General features: G+C 47.0%; 1 protein-coding gene across 3 annotated transcripts in view; it reads right to left on the bottom strand.

Annotated features, from left to right (window-relative positions):
- The window catches only part of Afap1l2 (actin filament associated protein 1 like 2), a 97,041-nt gene extending 85,203 nt beyond the window's left edge, over positions 1 to 11,838 (bottom strand). The window contains exons 1-2 of one of the 3 annotated variants that reach the window (XM_042689468.1): positions 11,751 to 11,825; positions 5,502 to 5,555 (exon numbers count right to left, since the gene is read on the bottom strand). In XM_042689468.1, coding sequence (XP_042545402.1) covers positions 5,502 to 5,555; positions 11,751 to 11,766 — 70 coding nt within the window. In that variant the 5' untranslated portion in view covers positions 11,767 to 11,825. Of the gene's footprint in view, positions 1 to 5,501; positions 5,556 to 11,750 lie in introns of all 3 variants that reach the window. The other 2 variants (XM_042689469.1, XM_042689470.1) reach the window with 2 other exon arrangements.
- Positions 11,839 to 26,021: the final 14,183 nt, after the last annotated feature.

Raw genomic sequence — 26,021 nt, 5'->3', positions numbered from 1 at the left:
TCTCATTCCTCCCTCACTGGATCGCAGGACTGCTGAAAGACCCAGACAAGCAGAAGGTAGGCGTGTCCTTTCCTAGACCCAGTCACGTTAACCTGCCCCAGGCCAGGTGAGGCTCCAAGCCCTCCCGTGAGCAAGCGGCCTAGGCACTGAGGGCCAGGGAAGCCGTCACTCCCTTCAGCAGATCACATGGAACAAGGCCTTGGAGGGCCTAAGGATGCAGCAGGGGCCACAGGAGCAAATTTTCCTTCCAGGAGGGAGGGAGAAACTGAGAACAAGCCCTGGATTTTCTACTTGTGGCTTCTCCTGAGGAGCTTTGAATGGCTTCTCTGATACAAAATGAGGGACAGGAAGGTGGGATATTTTCTCTTCTCTGGGTCTTCCTGGCCTCGTTCCTGAATCAAACAGCCAGAATAAAGAGAGGAAGGAAATGGGAGAAGGATAAGAGGGAAGAATAAAGAAGCAGAAGAAAAGGAAGGAGAGAGGGAAGGAGGTAGAAAGGGAGGGAGGGAAGGGGCAGGAAGAAGACAGGCAAGCAGAAATGGGGTGGCTGTGTGTCTATGGCAGTTGTCCTGGAGTGGCACATGCTCACACTTACACGTGTGGATTTGTGACTTTACCTGCTTTACTTCAGGCCAGCTCTCAGGAACCAGAGACAGGCTCCCACTGACAGCACTGATGCATAAGCTCTGCCCAGCACAAGTATCAGCTCAAGTACTCGGAAGGTCCTCAAGTCCCAGATGCCTGGGGCTGTCACAGGGCGACTGCGCTACAGCAACACATCTAACCATCTCACACATAATCCTCTGCCTCGGTTCTGGGAACAATCCCATTCAAGACACTCCCTTTCAAAACCAACAGATCCAAACCAAGGGAGCCTTGACTAATGAGCTTACCAGGAAGTCTAAAGGAAAGGGCATTTTTGCATCAAGGACCAGCCCTTGCAAGAGCCCCCAAATGGGCAGTCACAAGGAATGTGGTGTGGCTGGGGCAGAAAGAAATCTACCATGTCTGTCAAGGACCAGACTCAATGCACCACCCATTTGCTGGAAATCAGGAGGTTACTTTTCAGTGTTCCTGCCCAACATCTGCCACTTGACCATCCTTGATTCCTCCCACTGGGCAAGCAGCTGTGATGCCTAGTGGTAGTTTTCCTCTTTATTCCATCAAAGAATGTGCTAGCAGGATATGCCACAAAAGAGGGGGTGGGTAGAATGCAGTCATAACATCTAATGCATATCTCCTACACAATTAGGAAAATGGAGGGAAGGGGCAGGGATGGAGGAGAACGATGATGCATTGTATTCATGAACTGCTTGGTTGAATGGCAGCTCCTTTGTACTACTACTTAGAGATGACTAATATAATAAAGATGCCACAAAAGTCCTGGAAATGCAAAAGGCAGCAGGTTGGTGGTCATCTCTAGCTCATAAGGAAATGTGGGATTGTAACACAAGGAGATCTCCTTGAGGTGATCCAAAAATCATAAAAGAAGAAGTTGAAGTACCACAAGGAAACTCACCACCCAACAGGTCCAAGCCCTGAAACCAGGGACCCTGAGCACCCTAACAGGGTCCCTTCCAGAAGACTCACATTTAAAATTCAGTAAATTGGCTCAATATGTTCTAGGACTGTGGGTATTAAATCAAAGAAGTCGGTGAAATCGCCTCCAAACAATAAGCTCATTCAACACTATCTTTTTTTTTTCCTTCTGACCCCATCTGGGACTTGAATACAGTTAACATGAATAAATCCTGTTGTGTAAAAACTTGAGGGAGGAAAAAAGGGGGTGGGAGATGGAAGGAAATGGCAAGATTCTCACTTGATCTAAATCAAGGCTAAGACAGTCTCCTAAACCCAAAAGGAGACCAGTATGCGAGGTAGCACTAGGAGATGGTGGTAGTAATGGTTGGCAATCCAGGTGAGGAAGGATCTAGAATCCCTTTCCCATGCTCCTTTGCATAAGGCAACCCTCCCTTCTTGCCTTGGAACCAAAGGTGGGCCCTAGAGCTAAACTTAGTCCTTCGAAAGCGAACCAGTCACAGGCCAAACCTGACGGGATATTAAGGAAGTTTCACCACAAACATACAACACCAAACAATTATTTTCTGCAGCCCCAACCTCACCTCTGCCCACAACAAAATCAAGACAACTAGAACTGCCCCTACCAGATGTTATTCTGTAAGTCTTCCAGAGCACCCTAGATGGGGGGAACCGAATTGCCTTTGGGCTTACTTGTGATTATGAAACGTGGCATGTGGCCTGTGTGCCACTCTCCTGCGTAACTCACAGGTGAACTTGACATGGGCCGACATGCTTATCATGGATGGACATTTAACAGCTATCCAACACACTGTACTTGATAAAGATACAAAGACCCAGCTTTCTAGGGACAGAGCTGGACAAAGCTCTCCTAAAGAACAGCCTGATTCAACATGAGTTTGATTTTTTAAAACAGGAGATCTAAGATCCACCAAGATCTTATAATCCCAGTAGGAATACTGAAGCAATACTTCTCAATTCATGAAAGATGGCACTCTGTCCCTAGGCCTGGCAAGGGTCCATCCCTGCCTTTGCTTTATGAGGCTCTGTCCTGCCTGGGAACAGGAGGGTCTATACCTTATATGACCTGGACAAGGTACATTATTTTTCTATATCATGGGTTCGTCCTTATCAAAATCAGTCCTAGGAAGTATAGCTAGCAAAACACCAAAAAGTCAACCATGAAAAGAATGATGGAGATTCGGGTACTCAACAACTTGCTGGAAGCTGCCAAAGGCAGCACATCAGATTCATGCATGGCTAGTTGTACAGCTTCCAGGTAGGACCCCCAGAGAGATACCCTCAAACCCCAGGCCCTCACAGGCTCATCTGCTGCCTGGCCCTGGGTGGAAATTCTGTTCCTTTTCTTCTAATGGAGAAAGGGATTTCACCATAATGATTGTGCCTACTAGAAAAGTCTCTGGTATTTGGGATTGTCAAGGGTGTGTGTGTGTGTGTGTGTGCCTCATACCAGAATTCTTCACCCTCGTATACCCTACCTGGATACAGCACCATAGATACAGTCATACCAAGATCCAGTTTCTCCTTACAGTCTGTGATGGACACAACCTTCACTTAATGAAGCCCTCATCTCATCCCATAGCACCACACAGTTAAGTGTTTTCAAAAAGATGTGTCACCAAGGTATAATTTACACATAGGAAAAAAATATCAACCCCGTAGACTGCACAGTTTTGAGAGCTATTCTTTTGTCTGTATGCTGGTACTAGGGCTTGAACTCAGGGCCTTGCATTCTCCCTTTGGTGGTGTTTTGTTTTGTTTTGTTTGCTTGTTTGTTTTTGCTCAAGGCCAGCTCACTACCATTTGAGTCACATCTCCACTCACTTTGGGCTTTTTGCTGATTCACTAGAGAAAAGAGTATCATAAACTTTTTCTTCCCAGGCTTTGAACCTTGATCCTCAGATCTCAGCTTCCTGAGTAGCTGGGATGAACAGGCATGAAGCTACCAGTAGCCAGCTCAGTTCTGAGTTTTGACAAACAGGTATAGCTGCATAACCACTATGTGGAGCCCTTGTATCATGCCAGAATATCCTTACTGCCTCTTTGTGAGCCACCCCTCGCTTCCCCAAGCCCAATCCCAACTCCCACAGAACGGATTTGTTTTCCTTCCACTATAGGTAATTTTGCCTTGTGTAGAAAGTTGTAGAGATGAACTCATCCCATATAGGCTCCTTTCACTTAGCATCCTACTGTGACTCATCCACGGTTCGTTAAGATCCGTTTGGTTTTAGCCTTGGACTTTCACTTTCTTCTTAAAGAAACTAAATGACAAGTTCTGGCTCACTTTTGCAATGAAGAAATCAAATTCTTAACTTAGAGGCCATTTAACCAAGAGAATGTTTGGGGATAGGGTGACCCGCCAGCTGAGTTTGGCCATAATTGAAGAGTTTGTGGGGATGTGGGACGTCTACTGGTAAACCCAGGGAAGTCCCAGAAAAACCAGTGTGGTTGGTGACTAGACCTGGGAAGCTGCCTCCAAGGATCACAGTTCACCCAGGCACACAGCAGGGTGCTTGCTCCAGCTAACAATCCACTCTCCTATGTCAGTTTAATCCCTGGCAGAAGGCCCACTTGCAGTCTTCTGAGGCTGAGCTGCCCTGGAAGTCCCTGAGAGGCCTCAAGGAAGGAGCTGAGCTGAGAGCTGTCCAGCTGGAAATCAGCAGAGCAGGGATGGCATTCCCCATGGTACTTAGCTCCCAACAGGAACTCTGACACCAACATGCCCTCCTCATTCTGCGTTCGCACCAATCCAGTACACTGTGTCCAGGGTATACAGAATCCCATCTTCCACTCAGTGGAGGTGGGAGATGTTGGTTTTGAGACTAAGTAAGGGAAAAATGAGAACCAAGTGAAAGAGATTGAGTAGAATTCAAAGCATTCTTAATCTCTCCTATATAAACATACTTAGGCTCCATATATAAGGCTGAAAAGCAATTCTTTGACTATCCCCTCCAGCTAGCACAGAAGTGTATGGTAACTCTGGGAAGTATGGATGCCTGAGAAATAGCTAAGGAGTCCCAACTCTGAGCCTCCAGAAACTTTGAATAATACATGATGTAACCAGGCACTGATGGCTCATGCCTGTAATCCTAGCTTCTTTGGAGGTTTAGGTGTGAGGATCACAGTTCAAAACCAACCAGGGCAAGAAAGTCCATGAGACCCTTATCCCCAATTAACTAGCAGAAAGCTGGAAGTAGAGGGATGACTCAGGTGTAGAGTACCTGCCTCGAGAGGAAAAGCCAAGAGAGAACACAAGGCTCTGAGTTTAAGTCCTAGTTCCAGCACACACACACACACACACACACACACACACACACACACACACACACATGGGGCACAAGTGATTTATTCCTATAGGCCTATTCAGAAGACTAAAATCTGAGGATCACGGTTTGAGGCCAACCCAGGCAGGAAAGTCTATGAAACTCTTATCTCTAATTAACTATCCCAAAAGCCAGGAGTGGAATTATGGCTCAAGTGGTACAGCCTGCATTAAGCATAAGAGCTCAGGGATAGTGCCTCAAGCCCTGAGTTCAAGCCTAGGACTAACACCCTCCCTCACAGACACACAGACACAGACAAACCTACCATAAGTGAAGATTCCCACTTCTGGGGCAGTTCTATATCCCAGAGCTTGCAGTGTAGCTGTGTCAACTTAGCATTCTCCTTCTCAAAATATTTCCCAGTAGCTCTTAGGCATTATTCTGTCAATGGGCCTAGGAGATTAGTAATCAAAGAAGGAAACAAAGCTCCCGGAAAGATTAACTGATTTGAACAAAGTCACACAGCAAGTTAGTGGCAAAAGCTAGATTAGAAGCTTGGGCCTCCGAGTGCCCAGGCCAGAGCCCAGCTCCACGGTATGAGCTGAGCCTGGTGTGTGCCCTCAGGAGCCTAGAAGCTAGGTGAGCTGCTGCAGAGGGCTCAGACAGGCTCATACTCACAAGCAGAGACCTGCAGGATCCTTCTCTGCATCACCAGACAGCAACACCCCTGTGCTGGAACAGACAGAGAGAAGGCTCAAGTCGGAGGAGCCAAGGGCAGCCATGGGGCGGGGCGGGGCGGGGCGTGGGGTGATGAGGTGGCGGTGGGGCTGGCTTCCATCTCCACTTCTAGGATTGGCCTTGGAGAGTTTGGGTCCTTTCCCTTTGGGAATCAGGTCTGCTCTTGAAGGTCAGGGAATGGGTCAGTAAGTGTTCAGAACTCATTCATTCACTAGTTTACCAGTCATGCCCAAGACCCCTATTGTGTGTCTGGCAATGTGTCACAGGCTGAGGAAGGTCACTTCAGGGGTAAGACAAAGTCCCTGTCTTGATGGAGGTCACTCTACAGGGGACACAGATGTACACCCATAAATAGAAGACACTGTGGCATTCACTCCAAAAATATGTATTGAGTACCTTCAATGAGACCAGCACTGATGGGGCCCTACCACAAACTGCAAGGAGCCATGGGAAGCCAGGCTTTGTAAAAGAAGAGACATTGAGGCTAGGTTCTGAAGATTGAGGAGCATTTAACTGAGCAGCTAATCCCTTCCTGGTAGATGGAACTCTGATGAAACTCAGGAGGCTGAGAGCTGAGGATTGTAGTTCAAAGCCAACCCAGTCAGGAAAGTCCCTGAGCTTCTTATCTCCAATTAACCACTAAAAAGCCAGAAGTAATGATGTGGCTTGTATGGTAGAGGGCTAGCCTTGAGAGAAAAAGCTAAAGGATAGCAGCCAGACTCTGAGTTCAAACCTTAGTACTGGCATGTGCCCCCCCCCCCCCCACACACACAATGTGTGTGACACAGCCTTAAGTATTTCTTTCTAAATAAATTCTTCAATAGGAATTCTGTTTAAAAACTCACATGGCCAGCATACAGTGTCCTGTTGCTGACCCTCTGTCTGTTTTCTAACCGCCATGAGCTCAGCTGACCTGTCTCTCAAATGGAATGGATCACTCTGTGCTTCAGACCACTATCTTCGACACAGTGACACACAAGTCCTTCAGAAGCAAATTCCTCACATAGCCCTTGGCATTCTCTTTCCCACTGCGACTCTCCAACTCCCAACAGGAAATTGGTTTTATTTATAAGACCCACAATCCTAAACTGACCCTTGCTGGGTGAACTTCCCCATGCTCCCTAGCTCCTCTCCAGCTACATTCTCCCTCTCAAAAAGTCCTCAGACCACAGAGCAACTTAGCATAGACGACTGGTTGGAGAGTCATGTGGAGAAATACCAGAGGGCTGTTTTCCACATGGGGAAACTGAGGACTGGGAGGCCCACAGAAGCAGAGCACAAGTGTGTCTATATTCTCAACTATGACAGTGTGCCTCTCCTTCTTTTCTCAAAGAACATACCATCCTCCCTAGCCGGGGCAGGGGTGGAGGGGGTGGCTGGTCTCACTCCCCTGAAGGACAGAAGCCTTTAGAGGAACATTTCCTGTCATTAAAGGGATTTGGAAGAAAGCTGGCACAGCTTCCTCAGCTTTGAAGCTCCCTGGCCCTTCCTGGCCCTTTAATTGTGCTGGAAGCAGTCCAATTCTCAGAGTATCTCCCCCTCTCCTTCTGGAGAGAGGAAGGGCCTGACTCCTCCACCCCCTGGTCTAGCCTGACCCCTCAAACTTTCTGTTCCAAAATTCACTGGCTCAGCATCCAGGGCTCCCATACTGAGAGTCTCAAAGTCAAGAGGGCACGGGTCAAGTGCAATGAGCAAACCCTAGCTTAGGATTGTGAAGCTTACATCGAGACTCTTCTCAAGCCTCATTTTCATTGCATTTTTTTTCTTTTTTTTTTTTTATTGTAAAGATACTATACAGAGGGTTACAGTTACATGAGTGAGGTAATGAGTACACTTCCTCTTGAACATTGTTACCCCCTCCATTGTTTTCTCCCTACTTTTCATAGCATTTTAAAGCCTATAATAGCTGAAGGCGAATTACATCAGATTTCAGCAGGCATCATAAGATTTGGTTAAACACATCAGGTAAGGCAGGTGAGTCTATAATTCCAATTGGATCTTTAGATCCATGGGTTTTGCATGCTCAGATCAAACAAGCCCCGAGCCCTCATTTGGGGAGAGGGGGGACAGTTGCTGATGTGAACCAGGCAATTAGGTCTACTTGGGTTGCCTCTGTATCAAACATGTACAGACTGTTTTCTTGTCATTATGTCCCAAGCAATTTAGTGTAACAACTATTTACACTGTATTAGTCAAGTCATTGAGATGTGATTTAAAGTATACAGTAGAATTTGAGTAGGTTATATGCAAATTGGACACTAGTTTCTGTAAGAGACTTGCACATCCTCAGGTTTTGGTATTCCTGGGTACCCTAGATCAACTCTTTCCAGATCCCAATTCTATTTTAATTTTTTTTATTTTGACATTTCATTTAAAGGACTTATGGCTTCAACCTTGGCTGCACATACAATATCACCTGGAAACCTTTTTAAAACTACAAAATGCAAGCTATACTCTAATAATTACATTAGAATATCCACTGGAGCCCATATATTTATGCCTCACCCTCACGTCCACAATTTTTAAAGCTGTCTGACTGATTCCATGTACAGCATGGTAAAGTTAAGAAACACTACAACCAGCTATGGTCAAGCACATCTCTAATTCTAGCATTTAAGCAGTGAAGGCAGGCAGAAAGATGTCAAGTATGGGGCCAGCCTGAGCTACATAGAAAGTTCCAAGCCAGTGTTAACTACACTATGGCAGCCTGTCTCAAGAGAAAAAGCACTATTGTTTAGGTAAAGCTTCACTAGGTACAACCCCTAGCTCCAAAGCATGGAAAAAGATTATTCCTGAAAGAAGAATGGTATCAATCTACCACTTCCTCTTAATTCCTTTTTCTTGTTTTGGATCTTCCCTGATCACCAGTTTCAGGAATTCCACACAGGCTTTCAGGCATTTTCCTGACTCAACTCTTCAAAGTCCCTTTCTACATCCAAATGCCCAGAACTAGGTGAAGAAGCAGGCAGTTAGGCTCAGAAAACAAACAACATGGGAAAAGAAGGATTATATGTCCAACCAGTGACTCTCTCTCTAAATATTTCAGTGAGACCTACTGGGATCCAAATGTGATGCAAGCTCAGGAAGCTTTGGAATCTGGTTCCAAGCGCAATCCACAGATAGTAGGTCAGTCACACTTGGCCCCAGTCTACTCGCCAGCTGGAGGAGCAATAGGAACCAAAATCCTTGACCACATGGAGTGAGTTCAGCCAATGGGTTCATGTACAGTAACACAGGATGGGCCTAGAATGATCTAGATAAGTAAACACACAAAACCTTTGCAAGGCACCCTGTAGGCCTTGGCACCATACCCTGGGCTCTTCTAAGGGTCTTATTGCTTGTGTAACATGACAGAGGTTCACTTATAAGACACAGCAACTTCATCACTATTTTATAATGGCAACTTTCATAAAAGTTTCATCCCTCGTGGAAGGGAGCCCCTCCCTCATACTCCCACACCCCGATTTTTGCTTGAAAAAGCCTTGACTATCTCGCAGAAGGTTTGGTAAAGGGCTAGACATTTTTCTGTACCAGACCTAGGGTAATGTTCCAATGACACGGAAGTCCTAAGTCTCTCTTTATATCCCACAAGACAATGGGAAATCATCCTAGACCCTAGCAATAATGCTAGACTAAGTCTTGGAGGATGTACAATGGCTAACGAGCAGTCTGGGAAGCATGAGAAAGAAATTTCTCCTACACTAACTGCTTCCAAAGATCTACAAATTAAGAGAACACATTTTGAGATTCTAAAGACAGTAATGAAGCATCCTAGCTAGTAGAAGTAGAACTCAAATTGGGAATTTAGAAACACAGAAACATAGGAAGGATTTAGCAGAGCATGATGGTGTAAACCTGTAATCCCAGCCTCGTGGTAGGCAGAGGTAGGAAGATTATGGCCTGAGGCCAGCCCTGGGAAAGTGAGACTCTACCTGAAAAATAAACAAAAAGCAAAAAGACCAGAGGGTATGGTTCAAATGGTAGGAAGATTGCCTAACAAGCATAAGACCCTGAGTTCAAAACCCAGTACTGCCAAAAAAAAGGGGGGGGGAGGAGTGTCATATATTATAAAAATTATCCTTTTTAATTTTTGCATAAGTCCTAAGAGCTCAACTAGACTTTGCGTTCCCTTTTACTTTATCATTTAGACCACCACACCAAGTTATTCTATAACAATTTGGTCTCACTTTAAACATAAAAAGCTCCCAATATCTGACTAATTCCAGTCAAGAACACTCCATTAGTCAGAGATGTAGTCCAGCATTCTTCATTTTCTACTCAGTTTTTCAAAGCACAACTCATCTACCTTTTAAGAGTACAGAGAATTCTCCACAGGTGTGGGGGATCTCCAAATTCCTCAGTGGAAGGTAACACAAAAATATTAGTAGCATGACACCAGTGAAACATTGTCATGAAGATTTTTCTTGTGAGTCACACAGTAAGAAATGAGTTACCTCTACCATCCAGAGAATTCTCCAGTTCATGCCCAGATCACTCTCCTGTCTGATTTACTGCAAAATGATTAGACAGATATGTTTCCAAAAACATAAACACCCCCACCTGGAAACTAAGCTGTTTTCAAGTTGGCAAAAAGCCCCCAACAGATCTTCTTGGAGACTGGGAGGATTTTCAACTCCCAGGATAATAGGAAGATAAACTAAAAAAGATGTTATCTAGTCCAAGGCCAAGTCAGGAGCTAGTAACAACAACGATAATAATTAAAATAAAACAGCAGATGAAAATGCACATTTGGAAAGAGGCCACCTTTATTTGTCCTGACTTAATTTGCTAAATAACCTGGACCCTCAATCTGAGGCCAACCCCTCCCCCCCCCCCCCCCACAACTACAACTTCACAATTCAGGAAGCTGAAGGGGCCTTGGGGAGGTCAATGCTTCAGGTAAGGAGACACACAAGGCCTGAATTCCCTGAGGAGGGAAGCTCTCTCCCACAGCCCGGAGAGGGAGACCACTGACATTTCCTAAAGCATCCCTCTGTCTCCTCTTCCATGTTTGAGCCTGGACCAGACTCACTTGGCCCTAGCAGAACTTGAGATGAATATAAGCCACCCTGTGAGGAACTGAGGAACGTGAATGAGACTCCAGGGAGAGTTGGTGGCTGAAAGAAATGGAAGGTCGCCACTTAATTACCTGACCACCCCACCAACTTCCCTCCTGTTAAGCAAAAGCCCCCACTTGGCCAGTTAAGGATGCTCTCGCATTAGGGTCTTTAAGCTTTGCCCAGCAGATGAGAGAAAGCAAAAGGAAAAGTCACAAGACATCACTAGTTTAGGAAAACTAAAGCCTGTCCCCAAAGGTCCCTGTATTCCAGAAATAGGAAGGCATGAGGGTGAGATTCCCTGGGAATCTGAACATTCTTTTATTACTCTCTCCCAGGGGGAAACAAATATAGAAGCCGTATCCCCCCCCCCCCAACGCCCCCCACGCCGGTCTGGCCCAGACCAGCCCTGCCCAAGAACGCACAAGAAGAGGCTTTTCCAAGGGCAAGGTGGGTAGTGGGCACACACACAGCCACCCGGCAGCTCTCAAGACCTGCAGCCCCAAAGAAAAACAGGTGCCGGCTGGGCACTGGACATCGCCCCCCCACCCTCCCCCCTCGCCAGCCCGCCCATTCGTGTTTAGCCAAGATCCGCCCAGGCCCAAGCTCGCTCAGCTGTGCACTGGGCTGAGCCCTTGGGCCGGGACGCCCGATCCCAACCCACACACCCCAGTCCGTTTAGGGGGTTGGAGGTGGAAGAAGGGCTCCAAGAATGCTCACCCAAGCTGGGGGGGGCGGTTTCTGGGAGGCCACCCAGCCATCCCAGGCACCCCCTCTCCAGCAAGCCCCCCAAGCTCCGTGGCGCCTGAGCGAGGGGACCTAATAAGTTGCCTCTTTATCCTCGGGGGCACTGCAGGATTTCCGCGAGCATACGTGGGGACCCCCTCCTCGACCCTAGACAGCAATTCCTAGCAGGGAAGTGGGGAGCGGGGGATGGATCCGATGCACCCTCGCCTACAGGTGAGAAGTCAGGCTATGCCCCGTGGCCACCCCTGCCGTCAGCTTCCACGAGGGCTGCCTGACCCACCACCGTCTCTGTCGCCCCCACTTGGGCCTACGTTCCCCAGGCGGGATCAGCTCATCTGAATCCCAGCAACTAGCCCTAGCCCTCCCGGCGAGCCCCTCGCCTCACCTTTGTACCGCTCCATCGTGGTGCCCCGCCGTGCGCTCCCACAGCTCCGTCCCTCGGCGCTGCGCTGCGCGCTGGGCTGCGCGCTCTGCGCTCGGCTGGGCGCCCGGCCGGCCGCGCTGGCCCCTCCCCGTGAGATCACACTCGCTGCTGGACCTCCCGAAGTGGCCGCCGCCCCCCCTCCAGCCCCCCGGACCCGATCCCCACCGGGCTGCGCTGCTCCTGGGACACACAGCGCCCCAATCCGGGCGCTCCCCAGTCCGGGCTCCCCGCCCCGGCCGCCCAGCTCTTTCTTCCAGTCCGGCCTGCCCTGAGCGGCAGGAGGGAAGGAGGCTGGCTGGGACTGTGCCCAAACCCTGGGGAAGGCTCCGGGAGGAGCCGAGCCGGGCCCCCCGTAGGTCTTCCCAATCTGTTTTCCCAGCTGCGGGGGCTTCAAACCCAATGCCAGGAGGAGGAGACCGAGGTCGAGCCTGGAGGCGGAGATGGGCCGACAGCGCCTCCTGCTTGACCCCGAAGCCTGTGCAAGTTTGCCCCGGGCCGTAGGAGGTAGGAGGTGAGAGGTAGGAGGGGGAGGGGGAGGTAGGAGGTAGGAGGTGGGGTCCACAGCTCTCCCTAGCGCCTGGTGGGTGTGTCTGTGTGAGGAGGGTGTTTTGTGGGGATTACCACCAATCCACAGATCTGTCGCCCAAGAAAACAATTCTTTGTTGCCTTCCACCTGCTCCCGGGGCGCCTGTACTCCAGGTCTAGGGCCTCTTCAATATGTCACTGTGTGGGGAGGGGGCCTGCAATTCGGGGGGGGGGGTGCGTCCTGCATCTGATCCCCACTGAAGAGGTAGCTCCGATTCTAAGGGAAAGTTAATTCCATCGTGGCTCGGCGCCTTCACCACACACGGGCATCTTTCCCTTTAACGCATGGAAACTCCCAGAGAGATTCACGTGTGCCTTGAAACTTTTGTTGTTTTCAACTTTCAAAATAGCGCTTGTGCCAGATGCCTAATTTCTTGACAAGTTTCCCAATGTCCTGGAAGGGACACTTCAGAAAGATTGGTTGTTATTTTCTAAAAGACTTTTGGAGACTTTCTGTCCCCGCAGCCTGGAAATGCTTTTCCTACTTACAGCAGCTGCAACGGTGGCTGGAGTTCACCAGTCCTGCGCCCAGCCAAGCCCACCCAGCTCCGCCTTCCATTCCCTCACCCACACTGGGATGTGGGCATTGTGACTGTCATCCCATAGTTAAAAGAAACAGCTTAAAGAGGCAAACCTCATGTCCAAGGTGGCCCAGTAAGCAAAGAGCAGAGCAGGCATTACATCAGGGCTGTCTGCTTCTAAGCTTTCTCAGTGTTTATAGGAAGGGCCAGGCTGTTTGTCACCACTGTAGCACACTGACAGGTGACACATGACAGCACAGGCAGTACCTCTGAAAAGAGAGAAGGGGGAGGGGCTCTAGGAATTCAGCATGAGAGGAGACCCCTCTCTGGTGAAATCAGCTTGGAGAAGCCTAACAAACCCAAGGACAGGTACTCACTTAGCTGAGTGAAAGGACACAGTGGAGATGGAGTGAAGGCAGCCCTCTAGAAGGAAAAAACTATATATATATATACATTATATATATATACCTCTATACATACACACATACATGTATATATGTACATATGCATACATAAACAAATAGTGGTGTTTCTAAAGCTGGTAGGCAGAAGCCAGGAGTGAAGGAGGCTGAACACGGGAGAGGGGCGGGGTTAGGGAAGTGCGGGGGTGGGGAAGGGGCGGGGCTTTGAGGTCCCTCAGAGTCACAGTGATCTCATCACCCAAGAGGCAGAGCACCCAGGAGGCCCAGGTGAGAGGTCAGGGTTGGTGAACTACCCAGGTGGGGGAAGAGAGGTCCTGTGACAGGAATGTTCAGGAAGTTGGCCCTGAAGCTGGGGTGTGAGGGTGAAGTGCTGGTCCTGCCCTTTGTAGCAACTTGGGTTATCAGGTAGGCAATGTCACCCAGTCCTCAAATATTACCTGGTGCTGTTACCTGCCAGTTGAGAGCAGGTACTGCAGAGAGAGGAAGAGGATGTGGACAAGGCCCTGCACTCAGGAGGCTGCTCACTGATCAGGCAATCTAGTTGGGGTGTGGGGGAATTCAGGGGGGCTGGGGGAGGGAAGGAGTACAGGTAAAGGATCCACAGCTCATCCCTGTGACTAAAAGCCCTGCTGGGTTAGAGCACCGAGGACCTCAGCCACTCTTCCAGGCACGCCCAGCTCACGAGAGCTTCACAAACAGAAAAAAAAGAAAAAGAAAAAATGGAGCTTAGGGCAAGAGTGATGACATCTTAAGGAATTAGAGGAAAGGAACTCCTGTTCACTTGCTGTCATGGAAGCTGGAACACAGTCAGGGAAGAGGGTGCTCCGGCTGTTTAATGTTTTCTTCTTCCCTCCTGTCCTCCTCTTGTCAGGGGCTCAGCATGGCTTGAGACGTATTTCAGGAGAGCATCACCTTTGAGATGATCATAATGGATATGATTGTAACGCTCATCTTTTGGAAAGAAACCTGAGTGATCCGGTTTCCACTAGGCCAGAGCCTACGTGAACCAGTTTTCACACAGAGGCTGACAGAGAGCTGACACGGACACTGACAGGCATCCATCTGTCCCTAAGATGGAGGGAGACATCTCCATTTGACATAGGAGGATACAGAATTTAAGAGACTCTCTTTCAAAGTTGGAACACAAAAGGACTCAGGTCCACCAACTCCAAATTCTACATATCGTCACATTCTTCAATTCAGACTTTCTATGGCCCTCACTGGAGAATGCTGTCCCGCAGCAAGTCCTCCAGTATCCATCTCTTTAAACCTGTGTCCAAACCACAGCCCTTCTGCACACACTGGGGCAGCTGTATGTCTTGCCTGCCTCCGACTTCCCCCACTGGCTCCAGTCTACTTAATTACTACTTTTCCTCAGATCCTCTCTAGACAAACAAAAATCAATCCGAAGTATATGCTGAGTGAACTGGAAATTGGAATTCACCATCCTTTCCACAAATAAAACTTCAATAATACTTAAAACCATCCATAGGAATTTCAGCACTGATTCTCTCCCTGTCAGCATGTGGGTAGGGTTTAACTTCTGGTCTTTGGTGGCTTTGCCACTTTCACAAAGGAGATGGAATGGGGGGGGGGACACTCACATTCAAATTCAAACCCATTGAGTTTCTAGCCAGGACATCTGATTTCTAGTTTATTCTCAACCTATTGTTATACGCAGAAGATATGCCCCGAGAGCTCCAATGGAGTCACGAGGCCATAAACAATACAGAATCCTGTACATAAGCACTGTGGTTCTATCACATTCAATCTGATAACCAGCAAAGCTACTAAGTGACTACCAGGAGGGTAGCATATATACCATGGATACACTAAACCAAGGAATGGTGGACAGAGCAAAGCAGTGTGAGATTTCATCCTGCTACTCAACACGGCATGAGATTTAAGGCTTAGAAGTTGTTCGGTTTTATAATTTTGCCATCAAATCCAGGTTAACTGCAGGGGTGGGGGACGGGGGGGGGGGGGAGGGGGAGATACTCATGAATCAACCAATCAGATTTAAGAAATGTTACCATTTTTCTATATTGATTTCCGAGTCTTCAAAAGGGAAAGGTATGCTCACAAGGCTTGGTAAAACTTAAAAGGGAAAACAGGTTCCTCAAAAGTTACACACCGGAACTACTACATGACGCAACAATTTCACTTGATGTACATCCAAAACAACGTGAGAGGAGACTCAAGCAGCGAGGAAATGAGAGGGGTCCCCTCACCCCATATCTGCCTCTTCACTTTTAACAGTAGCACTTCCCCACAGTGACTGAAGAACATTGGCCGGGGTTCCAACCCTCCTATAGCTCTACATCTAGGGAAACTGAGGCCTGAAGCTACAAGTGCACATGACATACCTAGCTGATAGAGTATCTCTAAAACAGGCTTTGTTTTTAACAATACGTACTTGGTTTAAAGCAAGCAAAGGCAGAGAGGGAGAGAAGTAGAAGGAGGCAAAGATGGAAGCCAGGCTGGTGGACTCTGTGGTCTGTGACATGTCAGTGCCAATCTCTAGACCCAGGGTCTCTCCCCTACACACACACACACACACACACATCTGGCCAGATGTTGAGTAACACAAAATAGGAGATCACAGACCAAAAAACTAGGATGAGCGTGGTGGCTTCTGGCTGTCTCAAGGACATTTTCAGCTCAGGAAAATGCCCCTAGTCTACTGGTGATTCTGTTTAGGTAAGGTGACTATTTAGTTTTACAAATTTCACCACCAGATTGGTAGAGGAAATGAAAAGTGATTCTCTTTATCCTTCATAGATGGAGACCAAAGACCTATGCCACTGGGTAGAGGCCACTTCAATTCCTACCCCTTATTTCATATGGAGGCCCATGATCCCTAAAACTCACCTTTTCCCAAGCTGCCCCCTAGGGCAAGGGCTCAGTGCCTGAGCCCAGGTCTCCTTTCTGTGGCCCTGGTGTCCTTGGCCCTTGAGACCACAGCTAGCCAGGACTCCTACTATACCAAGCTTCATCCTCCTCCCTCACAGCTCTGTGTGGATCTGTGGGGACCAGGCGAGACCCACTCGGTCCTCTCCCATTCTGGTCCTGTAGATGACCCTCACATCAAGATGCCACATTACCACCCTTCAGAAGAAGCAAGATACTCCTTCCCATTCTGAAACCATGCATCTAAAACCTAGCTAAATCCTCTTAGTTAACAGGAGTCACAAACTCTCAACAGAGCCTCCACCATCTTGGTGCTAAGAAGCAAAAGGACAAATGCTGTAGCATTCATCCTGCCACAATCAAATGTTCTGTAACTCCATTCTTTACTTGTCTTTTTCTCTCGCTGCGACCCTTGGGCCTTGGCTAACACCTGTTCCTGCCTGCCCATCTCCAGGTTCTTTGTCTCTCATGCTTTTCTGTGATTTCTCACTTCTGTAAAGAACATTTCAGAGCTGATTAGAAACTGAATCATTGTCAAATTCAACCTTAGGTCCTGATATTAAGCATGCAGGAACTCAATGCTGGTGGGTGGTACAATGCATCCAGATGATTGCCCAGCAAGTACTGCTCCTGCACTGGCCTCTCCAAGGGCCTAGCCACCCTTTCTCATAGGGAGTCTGAACCCTGTGTCACCTTGAGTAAGTCCTATGACCTCACTGAAAGTTACCTGAATTCATGTCCCTGAAAAGTTGTCAGCAGCTTGACCTGGGATGATTCACTTCCTTGACATTCCCTCTCCCTCTCCCTCTCCCTCTCCTTCTTAGCTCACTCCTCTTGTGATTATTTAAGATCATTGTTTCTCAGATGAGGCTTAGACAGAAAAGCAGCCAGACCAGAACTGGCAGCTGGCGCCACAGGTTCCTCCTCCAAGACAGGAGACCCGAGAGAAATCCTCCCTTCAGACCTGGAAGCCCCGATGGCCTTTGTGCTCTGAAATGCTCTTCCCCGACCTGGCAGATTCCAGAGGCCCAATTCTCCCAGATCCAGCTCGCACCCTTCCGCCCCATCAAGACTTCCCAGCCTTCCTGAATGGAGAGAAGGATGGAAAGGATTATGATAATTCTAATATCGGATAACACGCTTAGCCATGATTCCATTCTCACTGAATGACAGGAAATAAAAGGCCATCATGTTAGGTCTTATCCTTCTAAACAGACTGGGAGATCATGGGAGGAGAAACTCCATGGTAGCCAGTCAGACTGGCAGAACTTGGCAGTTGGGTTCATAGGTCTGTGGTTGGCCCATAGACCTGCCACAAGCCCACGGCCCTCATACTGACTCACCCACTTCTCTGAACTCGGGGCTTCCCCTCTGCCTGCTGCCAGCCAGCTTGGCTCACCCAACGTGTTTGGGGCTGCCAGGATGCTGCACTAGGGCAGAACGGCTCACCTCATGGTCCTGCTTCATGGAGCATGGCTGAGATTCCGACTGTCTCACTCTGGGGTTTCAGAACACCACCTTCTGGCTCCTGGGTGGACTCCTGAGCTCCTTCTCCCCTGGCTGCATGGATGGTGGGGTAGAACTTTAATTCGCTTGTCTTGCAAAGTCATGAATGGAGGTCAGAAGATGGAAATGGGGAAAGACACTACTTCACCAACTGGCTCAAATCTTACCAAATCAAGATATCATTTGTAAGAAAAAGAAGAGTCCTGACCAGGCTCCTCGAAGCAGCCCTATGTCAGAAGAGAGCAGAGGAGGCTGTCCAGAGGACACAGACCATGCTTCTTGGCACCCCTGCCCCCACGTGCTTCCCCACCAGGACTTGTTCGCTGTGAGTCACCGCCCAGGGCCCGCCCCTCATCCCACAGCAGGTGTCCTCTTCAGAATGCCTGGCCAAGGCTGCGCATCCTGCTCTGCTGAGAGGTAGCCTTTCCTCAGCCTTGTGTACCACGCTCTTCACCTGATCCCAACCTGCCCCTCACGTTCACACTCAGGCAAGGGCAATAAAAGCTCTTCTCACTACTTGCATTGTGGTGAGTGGAGCATGGGCGAATATAGGTAAAGGATTTAGCTCAGTGTTAGATGCAGTAATTTATCAAGATCCTTGAAAATAAGCCAGTTCCTCCACCAAGGTGATGGGAGGAATCACTGAGGCTTTCCCATGGCTGCGGAAGCACAGACTCAAACCTGTTCCAATGGTAACCCTGCCAGCAGAGTCCTACTTGGTACCAAGTAAAGAGAATCACTGGGGCTCCACATTCAGCCACCCACCGGCCATTCGCCCACTTCATCAACCATTCGCCTGGCTAAGCAATGCTCCATTATGCTTTGTCGCATAAGAAGTTGCATGAAGCTCTGAAAGGATTTACAACCTCATAGGAGAGACAGGAAAGCCATAACTTACTAAACTAGACATTTTTTTTGTATCTTAGCATATATAGGAATCACATCTGGAATGGAGCTAAATTCGGATTCAGGAGCCTGGGATGGGTGGAGAGTCTGCATTTTTGACCAGCTTCCCAATGCCACCGCCAATCCACAACTTCAGAAGGCTTAAACAAGCTGCCCTCGCTCACCGTGAAGAAACGGCATTGTCCTTTCTCTACCAATGGCTGCACTTTGTTTTGGCATCCTATGGGACTCACCATAGTGTCTACAAAATTTCATGCTGGAAAATTCTAGAACAGACTCTAAGGATTAAAACCTAGAGTCAAAATCAGTCTCTGGCCAGGTGCCAGTGGCTCATGCCTATAATCTTAGCTACTCAGGAGGCTGAGATCTGAGGATTGCAGTTCAAAGCTAGCCTGGGCAGGAAAGTCTGTGAGACTCTTATGTCCAATAAACCACCAGAAAACTGGAAGTAATGCTGTGGCTCAAGTGGTAGAGCACTAGGCTTGAGCTGAAGAGTGGAGGGACAGTGCCCAGGCCCAGATTTCAAGCCTCACAACTGACAAAAACAAAAATCAGTCTCTGAGTATTTGCAAAGCCTTATTACTAGGAGCTCACTTTATCTTTCATTATGAGAATCCACTGAGTGTGTATGAGAGAGAGAGAGACAGAGACAGAGACAGAGAGAGAGCGAAAGAACAATTGTCATGCAGCTTCCCAAATTCCTGTTGGAAGCATCTGAGGTAGCTAGAGTTTGTCCTGGCAGAAACAACTGAGAGAATATAAATGGAAATCGTCATAGGAGAATAACTAGCTGTGCAGGACATGGGAAACCAGGCCACTACAATCAGACAGTGCCTCCATCCTGTCACTCGAATAGAGTCTTTCATAATATTCCAAGTAAGATTTATTGAAGATCTCAGTGGAAGGGCATGGAGTATGGTCATCTCAGGGCCAAGAATAAGTCTTCTTTGTGTGAGTGTGTGTGTGTGTGTGTGTGCATGCACACGTACATGCATGTTGTCTGTATGTACCAGTCCTGGGGTTTGAAATCAGGTCTGTGGTCCTGTCCTTCAGCATTTTTACTCAAGGCTAGTACTTTACTGCTTGAGTCACAGCTCCACTCTTTGCTTTTGGTGGTTAATGGAGATAAGAGTCTCAGGGACTTTTCTGCCCAGGCTGGCTAAGAAACTTGATTCTCCCAAGTAGCTAGGACTACAGGTGTGAGCCACCAGTGCCCAGCAGGAAAGTCTTTTTATGAGCACATTTGAAGAGTCCTTCTCTCCTCCTCAGATGAGTAACCTGTTATCACATGAAGATGAGTCACGGTGGGCTGGGCTCCTGCTGTTGTCTCCTGATCTGCCGCCAAGGATCCCTAGCCCATTTGCATAAGGACAGTGGCTTTATTCCAACCACTGGGAACACCAAAGCAAAGGCTAGGCTGGAATCTGGGCTCTCGACAACAGGGGGTCTTTCCCTAGATGGGGTGTGAAAGTGTGACAATCTCTGGGATCCACGAGAAAGGTTTTTTTGGGCAGGATCAGGCCTTGATCCAGATGTGGCCTCAGACTGTGGAGGCAAAGCATCTGGGCTCGAATTCTAGGTCCATCATTTAGAACGGATGTAGCCTCAGGCACATTTCTTCACCAAATAAGGAGCATCATGGCCACGACTTCATCACAGCATCACAGCGTAGAGCTCGAATGAAGCACACAGAACTACAATACATCTGACATGGCCCAAGCCCTGACAAACAGCAGTGAGTACATTTTGTTAGGGCTCAGCCATGGGCAGAGTGGCTAGAAAGAACTGGAAAATAAGAGTTAAGCAATTGGAAACATGGTTGTCCATTAGTATCTTCTGTTGTGTGCACAGAACCAACTTTGACGCTCTTCACTTTGGTCATAAATACACATAACACCTGTCGAGGCTTTGTGCCATTCCCAGCAGAGGAAGGCAACACAGCCACTTCGGAGCCTCTTCTGCTAGGCACTGGATATGTACGGCCCCAGTTCTGGGGCCTGGCTCCCAGAACCTTGCTCTTCTCAGAGTCATTGCATGTTCTCCACTGCATTGGTCTTTACAATAAAAAAATAAGACTACACAGATTTCCACATAAGTTGTGCTTGACACTGGGAGCATTTTAAATTTTGTGGCATGTCTTCTTGTGGATAGATTACAACTTCTTTATTTCTCCTGTATTTGGGTAATCTCTAGCTTTGAAAATACTACAGAGAATGTCTAAGGTCATTATACACATGACTTTTCTTCCTTTTTTTTTTTTTGGTCAGGCGTGAGGCTTGAACTCAGGGCCTGGGCACTGTCCCTGAGCTTTTTCATTCAAAGCAAGTGCTCTACCACTTTGAGCCACAGCTTTACTTCCAGTTTTCTGGTACTTAATTGGAGATAAGAGTGTCAGGGACTTTATAACTCAGACTGGCTTTGAACTGTGATCCTCAGATCTTAGCCTACAGAGTAGCTAGGATTACAGATATGAGCCATCAGTACCTGGTTTCCTTTTTAAAAAAAACCAACATTTTATTGAGGTATATCATGTGATTTCATCATTTGAAATGTACAATATGATGTGGGATTTTTTTTTTGATTGTTGTTTTGGGGTTTTCTTTTCTGACAGTCCTGAGGCTTTAACTCAGGGGCTGGGCTCTGTCCCTGAGCTTCTTTTGTTCAAGGCTAGTGTCCTACCACTTGATCCACAGCTCCACTTTGGGATTTTTTGGTGTTTAGTTGAAATAGGGGTCTCACAGAGTTTTCTACCTGGGCTGTGATCTTCAAACTGTGATCCTCATATCTCAACCTCCTGTGTAGACAGGATTGCAGCTATGATCCATAGGGGACCTGGCTAATGTGATGGTTTTTAGTCTAAACGTTTTGTGACTATCATAGCAATAAACTTTGGAACATCATTTCTATTTAAAAAAAAAAAAACCTCAGACCTATTAAGTCACTCTCCCCATTCCTTCCACCCAGTTTTAGGCAACCACTAATTTATCTTCTGACTACACTGATTTCTCAGTTTGGGAAATGTTGCAGAAGTGGACATATTTGGGGGATAGGTTCTTTCACTTAATATGTTTTCAAGGTTCATTCATTCTGCAGCATAAATCAGTAGTTCATATTTAGTGTCACTGAGTAATACTCCATTGTATAGATAATTTTCCTTTTTATATTGGTTGTTCCAACACTGGGATTATTCTGAATACTTTTGCCATAAGCATTCATATACAAGTTTCCTTTCCACCAGCCTGCAGAGACTGACCCCTGACCAGGTATTGCCTCCTCGGGTCTTACTCTTGCTCCTATGGTGCTGAACTCAGGATCTCTCACACACCACACCCCCAAGTCTGCTCGTTTGCCAGCATGCACTGCTGTTTCTCTCATCTAGCCTGTTGCCAAAGCTAAAAACTCACCAAGTTATTTGCTCCACTTCCCATTCTCCAATCCATTAGGTCATTAATCCTTTGCACAATTACACGCTTCTGTTTATATGTATGGGTTTATATGACTAATGTCTGTTTGTTCACTATTTTATTTCCAGTGCTTAGCATGGTGCCTGGTTTATAGTCAGGTTTACAGTCCTCTCAACTGCTGACTTGAAGCACTTTTAGCCCTTTTCTATTTTTTTAAATTAAGGTTGTAATTTATCCTTTATGATACAAACATACAGCCATATAATAATCATCACCACAATTAAGAGGAAAGGCTTCAAATTACAAGATTTGAAGAGAAATCTATTTCGTCTGGAAGTTGGGTTTCTCACCTGCTTTCAGAATGTTGTGTGGGAGGACAAGTGGCAGATGTGAAGATGTCTGCACACTTAGAGAAAGGATCGCTCGGGAGGTCTAGATGCTCTTGGATGCTTGCTGCCTAGCACTTCTGCCCATGTGCTTGCTAAAGAAGGACAAGTCCGGGGCTGGGAAGGTGGCTCAGTGGTAGAGCTTGCCTTGCATGCTTGAAGCCCTGGGTTCGATTCCTCAGCACCACATAAGCAGGAAAAAAAGCCAGAAGTGGTGCTGTGGCTCAAGTGGTAGAGCGCTAGCTTGAGCTGAAGAGCTGAGGGTCAGCGTCCAGGCCCTGAGTTCAGGCCCCACGACCAGACCCCCCCCCCCCAAAAAAAAGGACAAGTCTGCTTCTCTCTATTTCTTTGTGCTTCTCTTTCCTTCCTTCCTTTCTTTTTTTTTGTGATACTCAGGCTTGAACTCAAGACCTTATATTTCGTAGGAAGGTGTTCTACCACTTGAACCACACTCCCAGCCCTTTTTTGCTTTCATTACTTTTTGAATAGGGTCTTACTTGTTGGCTGTATTAGCTGGACTGTGATCCTGGAATAACAGTTGTCCACTTCCACACCCAGCTTTTTATTGGTTGAGATGGGGTTTCTGTCTCAGCAGACCTTGAACCATAACATTCCTGAGCTCTGCTTCCTGAGTAGAGAGACTTTTAGGCACAAGCCACATGATTGACCACAAATCCATTTCTTGCCTTGACAAAACATTTCACCTCAGACTGGAAAGATAGTGGTTGTCCCCCACCCCCTCCCAAATGATAAAGGATAAAGATTGAGAAATAGAGAGCATGTCACTCAATGGTTTGACCTGAAGAGCTTTCTGGGAGTAGTAAAGACCCATTAGAACAAACTTTCTAACCTTGGCATGTTGCATGGGTTAAAAATAACCATTTGCTCAGGAAACAAGAGCAAGAATTGACAAATGAGATTGTATTACAGTAAAAGAGATACCAGAATCAAGTGACAACCCACAGAATGGGAGAAACATCTTTACCAGCTATTCATCAGAGAAAGAATTAATTCCAGAAGACTTTTTAAAAATCTTCAAAAGTTAAATACCATAAGAACAAATAACCCAAATTATAAATGGGCAACTGAATTGAGCAGAGAGTTCCCAAAAGATGTGCAAATAGCCAATAAATACATGGAACGTTGTTCAACATCTTAGCCATAAAGGAAATTCCAATCCAAACAGCATCAAGATTCCATCACCCCAGTCAGAATGTCTATCATTAAGAAAACAAACGACAACCAGCACTGATAAGGATGTTGAGGTGTGGGGGAACCTTCATTCACTGTTGGTGGGAAAGAGGCATAGAGGTTCCTTAAAAAACTAAAACAGAGCTCCAAGATGGTCCTCCTTTCCCACTCCTGGGATATAGATCTGAAGGAGTATAAACCTGCACACCCTTGTTTGTAGCAGCATTCGTTAGAGTAAGCCAATGGTGGAATTCACCTAGCTGTCTATTTATGAATGGGTTAAAAGTGTGGTTCATATACACCATAGAGCATTAGTCAGCCATAAAAATGAATGAAATTATTTCATTCGCAAGAAAATTGTTAGAATTGGGAGCCAGACTGACAGAGACCAATACCACATGTGTTCTCTCATATGCAGGATCCAAATCTAACAAAAACAAACAGAATAAGAAACAAAAAAAGAATGACAGGTGTATAAACGAGAGGACTACAGGGGAGTGGGAAGCAGTGGGCAGGAGGAGGGTGAAAAGAGGGGGATGGAGAGGAATATGGTCAATTTACTTCATATACATTATGAAATAGAACAATGAACTTACTAGAATTGTTTTAAAGGGGCAGATTTAAAAAGAGTAATGAAGGAGGAGAAATTGATCAAAATCCATTAAATGCAAGTATGGAAATATCACACAATTAATCCCCTTTGTACAATTAGTATAAATCAAAAAAATTACAGAAAATGAGACAAGAAGACAAGACTTCACCTTAAGTTTAAAGCTAACGTAGTCCCTTACCAGTCATCAATAATCAAAACTAACATCCTTTATTCTTCTCAGGAACAATCAAATTTTGGCCATGTTTTTTTTTTTTCTAAATTCATTTTTATTTTGGCAAATAATAACTGTATGCATTTAGAATGCTTAACAAGTTTTAAAAATGTACACATTATAGACTGACATCATTTACCCTATTATATTGCTGGCTGATGGCTGGCATCTGAAAGGAGTCAGCATCCGGGGCCTGGAATGAACTTCCGGAAAGGGCAGGAAGTCACAGGACTCAGCCTCTGAACTCTGGTACCTGCAATGGATTGGTATCAACACCTGCCCAGAGCGATAACCTAGCCCAGGCACAGTCTCCATCCTAAAGAGCCAGAAAGTCCCTTGACAATGGAGACCTGCCATCTACCTGGTGACTAATCCACTTGTGTCTGGGGGTGCCCCATCCTCAGCCTGAGTTGAACCTGCCTCAAGCCACACCTATTAGGGTGGGCTGCTGAGGTCTGCTAGGCAAAGCAGGAGATAACTAAGCAAACCTGGACCTGGTCTAGGAAAAATAAAACAGATGGTGATTTACCTTGCTGCCGTTGGGGAAGTGGGTCTTATCTCTACATACTTGGCCTGTGATTTTGTGACTCCCCCCCCCCCCCCCAGGTAGGCCTACTGGAGCCCTCTCTCCCAGACTTCCTCCTGCTCCAATCACTGAGGAGTTAGGCAACATTGGTCACCAGTAACGATACAATATCAGCTTCCCAGCACTACTGTAACAAGTTGCTGTAAACTAGGTGACTTAAAACAACAAAAGTTAATTTTTCCACAGTTCTAGAGGCCAAAATTGTTACAATCAAGAAAGCCTAGCAGTATGGTAGTTCACGCTTATAATTCTAGTGGGCAAGAGGCTGAGGGAAGGAGAATTGAGATGGTGAGATCCAATCTCAAAAGAAAGAAATAAAGAGAAAAGGAAGGATGGAAGGAAGGAAGGAAGGAAGGAAGGAAGGAAGGAAGGAAGGAAGGAAGGAAGGAAGGAAGGAAGGAAGGAAGGAAGGAAGGAAGGAGAAAAAGAGAGAAAGAAAGTAAGAAAATAAGAAAAAGAAATAGAGAGGGGAAGGGAGAGAGAGAGGGAGGGAGGAAGGGAAGGAGAGAGGGAGGGAGGGAAGGAGGGAGGAAGGAAGATCCAGGTATGGTTAGGCGCAAGGATTTTCCCTTCCCTCTGCCAGGGGACTTTCTGGTGGTGCCTGGTGTTCCTCACTTGGGTGTCTTATAATGTCTGCCTTTTGTCTTCTCTGCTGGTATCTCAGATCTCCTCATCTAAGGACCCTTACCACCCCAATCTGTGGAGATCTGATTTCAGTTCTTATCCCTGTATATCAGCAAGGCCCTTTTCTCAGATGCAGTCATATATGTATCCAGAGTCCAGGCAGAAATGTCATGTGGGAGACACTGTGTCAGCCCATTGGAGATGCCTCACTATGTGAAGGCTGAATAATAAAATGAGCACTTTTTGGTAAGAGAAGACTTTGTAGTCACAACTCCCAGGTTACTAGTCCTACTATCTTGGGCCAGGCCCAGAGACCGTTAATTAAAAGCTTGCCTGGAGTGACTGCCTAAATAGAAATGGGAAGACA

Source organism: Dipodomys spectabilis, unplaced genomic scaffold (genome assembly GCF_019054845.1).
Source record: "Dipodomys spectabilis isolate Male_0828 unplaced genomic scaffold, ASM1905484v1 ptg000125l, whole genome shotgun sequence".
Taxonomy (NCBI): Eukaryota; Metazoa; Chordata; class Mammalia; order Rodentia; family Heteromyidae; genus Dipodomys; species Dipodomys spectabilis.
Note: the sequence above shows the minus strand (reverse complement) of the source record. Positions and strands in the feature narration are given on the sequence as shown.